General features: G+C 38.0%; 1 protein-coding gene across 1 annotated transcript in view; it reads left to right on the plus strand.

Annotated features, from left to right (window-relative positions):
• LOC107671443 (thrombospondin type-1 domain-containing protein 7A-like) overlaps positions 1 to 5,041 on the plus strand; it is a 141,403-nt gene that overhangs the window by 92,848 nt on the left and 43,514 nt on the right. Inside the window, exon 9 of the mRNA XM_016464365.1 lies at positions 3,838 to 3,953. Coding sequence (XP_016319851.1) covers positions 3,838 to 3,953 — 116 coding nt within the window. The remainder of the gene's footprint in view (positions 1 to 3,837; positions 3,954 to 5,041) is intronic.

Below are 5,041 nucleotides of genomic sequence, written 5' to 3' on the forward strand. Positions count from 1 at the left end.
TTGAGTTGAATTACTGAAATAAATGAACTTTTCCACGACATTCTAATTTATTGAGATGCACCTGTATTTTATTTTTTGATCCTGGAGCTGAAACAAGCTTTTGTGAAGTATTTTGGAAATTGATTGGATGGTGAAAAATGGGCGTTATACTGTTTATCAGAATGTAGTTGGACATGTGGTTGGACATGGGGTTGAAAAACAGAGGTTCTGAGGTGGAGTTGCTACATTTTGATGAATGAATACAATGACAATCATGTCTATTCTATGGAATAGTGTGGGGTAGCATGAACTAGAGCCCTGCACGGGCCTCAAATTTAGGCCCTAGCCTGCCCCTGGCCCGAGATGCTCAGGCCCTAGCCCGGCCCGTGTCCGACAAAAAAAAAAAAGGTTTGGAGCATTTTTTGTTCGCTAAATATACGTTTTTGTTTTTTTAAAGTAACGACCAAGCGGCCAGCGGCAGGCAGTGAGCCTACTGTATGATTGATACTCTTTCATTATAATCATAATCCGTAAAGATGAACTTCTCTCTAAAGGCACGTCTGAGGAGAATGCGAGTCAGGATCGGCAACTTCATCCTTGTGACACGGACTCAGAAAACACTAGTTTATTAGTAAATAATTCAAATATCTCCTTACTATTTCCCCCTGTCACATTTATGGTAATTACTTTTGCTGGTGCTTTGCGGCAAAACTTAAGCCTATTGCGTGCATTTGAATGCAAACTCTTCAGCTGCGCTGACGGCACGCACTGTACTGCTGCTGTCTGGACAATAAACACCGTCGAGCCACTAGCACGGTCTCGTGTTGTTTCCACCAGCGCGGCAAATTTTTCATCACTAATTGATGGATGTCTAAAATATAAAAATAAGGAGAAGCCTAAAACAGGCCCGAGGCCAGGCCTGCGTCTGAACTATGATGTGAAAATTGGGCCGAAGCCCGGCCCGAGTGGCGTAAAAAAGTCTGAAATGCAGGGCTCTAGCATGAACAGTAAGATCAGAAATGTGTACAGGAAACTAAAATTGTGAATTTTGACTTTTGATTTATATGCAGTCGTCACCCCCAAAATGTTGTATTGTTTACGTGGCTTCAGAGGCATTTGATGTGACCCAAAACAAAATAAAATTTCACATCCTCTCTCAGACCTGCATTTCATCTTGAATACCTCATCTAGACCTGCAGTAAATCATAAATCATGTTTTTGCCCAGGTCTGGGGCAGGCAGAGCTTACGCAGGTTTTCCTGCCCCGAGCCACTTTGTGTCACTCACAGCATCAGACTGAGAGAAAAGTCACAATCACACAGACAGCGATGTTAAAGCTCAGAGCCTGGACCTTTGATGTGCCTCACAGTAACTGACAACTGCTGCTGCCCTTCAGGTTTTATCTCTCGCTCTGACAGCTTTACGAAGCTAGTTGTTTTTTAGGATACTTATACAGACAATATAGTGAATAAAGAGCAAGAAACAAATGTCAAGAGCATGTGCACTGCCACTCTGTCTCAACAGAGACAGTACAAGAAGAAGATGCCATAACACTCAATAATTACTCTCACACACTATTCGACAGATAGACTCTCAACAGCCAGATGAGAATTTTTATTTGTTTTTATTGTCAACTAAAACTAAAACCTAATTTTCAGTAACTGAAGGAAGGGGAAATAAAATAAAATATAAATATTAGATGAAAAACAAAAATGATAAATGCTGCCTTGGTTAACTGAAATAAATACACTTATGTTGAACTAAAACTGAAAGAAAAAAAATATATATATTTTTTTTTAAATATAAAAAAAATAAATAATAAAAATGACAAAAGCACATAAAAATGACTAAAAACCTGAACTAAAATTAAAACTGAAATTATAAAAATAAAACTTAGAACTTTAATAGGTATATTTATGTATAATAATAATAATAATAATAATAATGTAGAAATAATACTAAAATAACACTGTAATGAGCATAAGCATTAACTGCTTGCGCTTGAAAAATATTGTCAGAGCTGAAGATGCTACATTAATTATACGTTCATTGTCAAATATTACTACTGATTTGACATGTGGCACCAGGTTTGAATATTATGTTTATTTCCCCATTTAAGCAGACAGGAGCTGTACTTGCATGACTTGTTTCCAAGATAGTTCTGGTTCTTTTATTCTGTCCACACTGCTTATCAGGTCAAAAAAAGTTGTACTTTAAAGGAATATCCTATTAGAAGTGATTTAACAATGCGCAAACAGTGTTATAATATAATTGCAGAAACTCTAATGAGCTACTTCAGTAAAACCTTCAAGAAAATGTGATCCCTCATTTCACGCTGCTAGTTATGACGGTTAATCCTAATTGAAAAATAATGATAACTTAGAGAGGGCAAGGAAACGATGTATTTGTTCTTCCTCATGGTTAAATATATGATTTAATGAGGAACATTACCAAGCCTTATTCCTGTTTAATCCTTTCTGCTCGCAACAATAACAAATTTAGTTTTTTAATGAGTCATTTCCTTATGTGATATTGCAGTGTTTTGCACTCTTAACCAGTTGTAGCAGGTTAGGCATTAAATAGTCGAGCCAGTGTCTGTCTTGAAATGTTGCTAATGCGCTGTCAGAAATGTACCCAATCTCCAGGAGAGCCCTGCACACCCAAACCGGATTTGTTTCTCTGGTAGGATTTACCGCTTCTGTTATTGGTATTACGAATGAATCAGCCTTACATATCTGTTGCTTTATTATATTGTGGCAGATTTGCAACCCTCATGAAACATGGAGTACACAGTGACTTGCATCCCACCGTGCCGGAGCCCAGAGGATTTGATCAAAGATCAGATTACAGAATGTCCCTCTGCTGAACTGCTGCATCCCTGTTTATCTTTATCCAGGGGAATTCAACTGAGTTGGAGCGGTGCTTAAAATACAGAGCAGATTAAAGCTAACCCCTGATCTTAAATTGAGGAGCTGTAACAGTGATAAAACAAGAGTATTACCCAGTGACTGACTACTGTAACAGGATGTGAGGCCTTATCTGCCTCGTCTGGCTGGTACATAATGCAGCCGCGGAGCAGGGGAAATATGATCGGAAGAACAGAAGCATTGTTGTGATACAGATGCTGCTGAGCCATACTCTGCAAGGATTCTGATGTAATACATTGTGGAGTTGGGCAGGGCATTATAGCAAAAACCAATAAAGCTAAAACTAGTATAGCTAAAAAAAGAAAAGAAAATGTATCCTGATATTTTTCAGTCTTTTTATGATATTAATCTTGATATTTACTGTATGCATTTGCTTTGAAATGACTTAAAGGGAAAGTTCACAAAAATGAACACAATTAACATATTATATTTTAATAATAATATTATTTATTTATTCATTTATTATTTTTCTCCATACAATGACAGTCAATGGGGTCCAATGTGGTTTGGACCCCATCATTGTTCAAAATATATTCTTTTGTAGAAAAAAGAAACAGGTTTGGGACAACATGAGGGTGAGTAAATTATTTTTTGGGGAACTATCCCTTTACATTTTTTTTTTTTTTAACAATACTGCATCTTAATTTAGAAGTCAAATACTGTAAAAAGACATCAAATGCAAGAGTGAAATACTGAAAAAAATCAAGTTTATGCTTAAAACAAGAACACATATCTGTCAATGATGTATTAAAACCCTTTGAAATAAGTACATTTTTCTGTGCTCATTGGCATATATTTGTTCTTGTGTGACCCTGGACCACAAAACCAGTCATAAGGGTCCACCTGCTTCCTGTGATCAAAACACATGTGCGTCACACTTTCTTGCGTTGAGTGTCCTGGTGATCTTTCAGTGTGTCTGTTTGATGTTTTAGATGTCCTGAAGCCCCTCGCCCGGAGTCAGTAAGACCCTGTCTGCTGCCCTGCAAAAGAGACTGTATCGCCACACCCTTCAGTGAATGGACAGAGTGTCCCACATCCTGTGAAACAGGTACACCACATCCATCCATCCATCCATTCTTTTATCTTTATATGTATAGTTCCATCCATCCATCTCTGTCTGTCTCTCTCTCTCTCTCTCTCTCTCTCTCTCTCTCGGGGCATTCTGGGAGTTTGCACGTGGTGGTGGGGCGAAGACTGAGTGGTGGAATTTCAACTAACCTTTTTTTTCTTTATGTTTTTCATCTTGATTCTGCATGTTTTGGTAAGTCTTTTTTAATTGTTGTTGTCAAAGTGAGTTTTTACGCGGAGGGATGGCGTCTCAGGTTGAGGCGTTGTCCTTACGCAATGGACTCAGGTGTGTACCTGTTGATGGGATGATGGTGGAGGATGTGCTTGTTGCGATAGGAGAGGTGGTAGGCCACGAAAATATTTCCTCTGCTTCTCGAATGAACAAGGCTGTTGTGGTCTTTTTGAAAGCGCAGCATCTTGTGAATCAAATAATTGAAAGTGGCCTTATTGTAAATGACGATTTAGTCCAAGTTACTCCCCTCTACACGGTTTCTTCTAAAATTACAATTTCAAATGTGCCGCCATTCATAACCAATGGAGCATTGGAGCGCGAGTTAGTTCGTTTCGGAAAGATTGTTAGTCTGTTTAAAATGATCTCTCTGGGATGTAAATACCCAGCTCTAAAACACGTGATGTCTTTTAGGAGACAAGTAAACATGATTTTGGATTCCCCGGAGCGAACGCTGGATATATATTTTCGTGTTAAATACGAAGGGAAGACATTTATGGTTTACGCTACAACCGGTAGTATGAAGTGTTTTGAATGCTGCGATATCGGGCATAAATGGCATGTTTGTCCGCATAAAGAACGTGGAATAGAAGGCAGTGTTTCGAGAGCAGGGACTGATGTTATTCCTGTTATCGTGCCTACCCAAGAGGTTCCAAATGCAAGAGTGAAATACTGAAAAAAATCAAGTTTATGCTTAAAACAAGAACACATATCTGTCAATGATGTATTAAAACCCTTTGAAATAAGTACATTTTTCTGTGCTCATTGGCATATATTTGTTCTTGTTTTAATCATAAACTCACTTCATTTTGATAATTTTCTCATAAAACAAGACTTAA

Source organism: Sinocyclocheilus anshuiensis, unplaced genomic scaffold (genome assembly GCF_001515605.1).
Source record: "Sinocyclocheilus anshuiensis isolate Anshui unplaced genomic scaffold, SAMN03320099.WGS_v1.1 scaffold552, whole genome shotgun sequence".
NCBI classification, from domain to species: Eukaryota; Metazoa; Chordata; class Actinopteri; order Cypriniformes; family Cyprinidae; genus Sinocyclocheilus; species Sinocyclocheilus anshuiensis.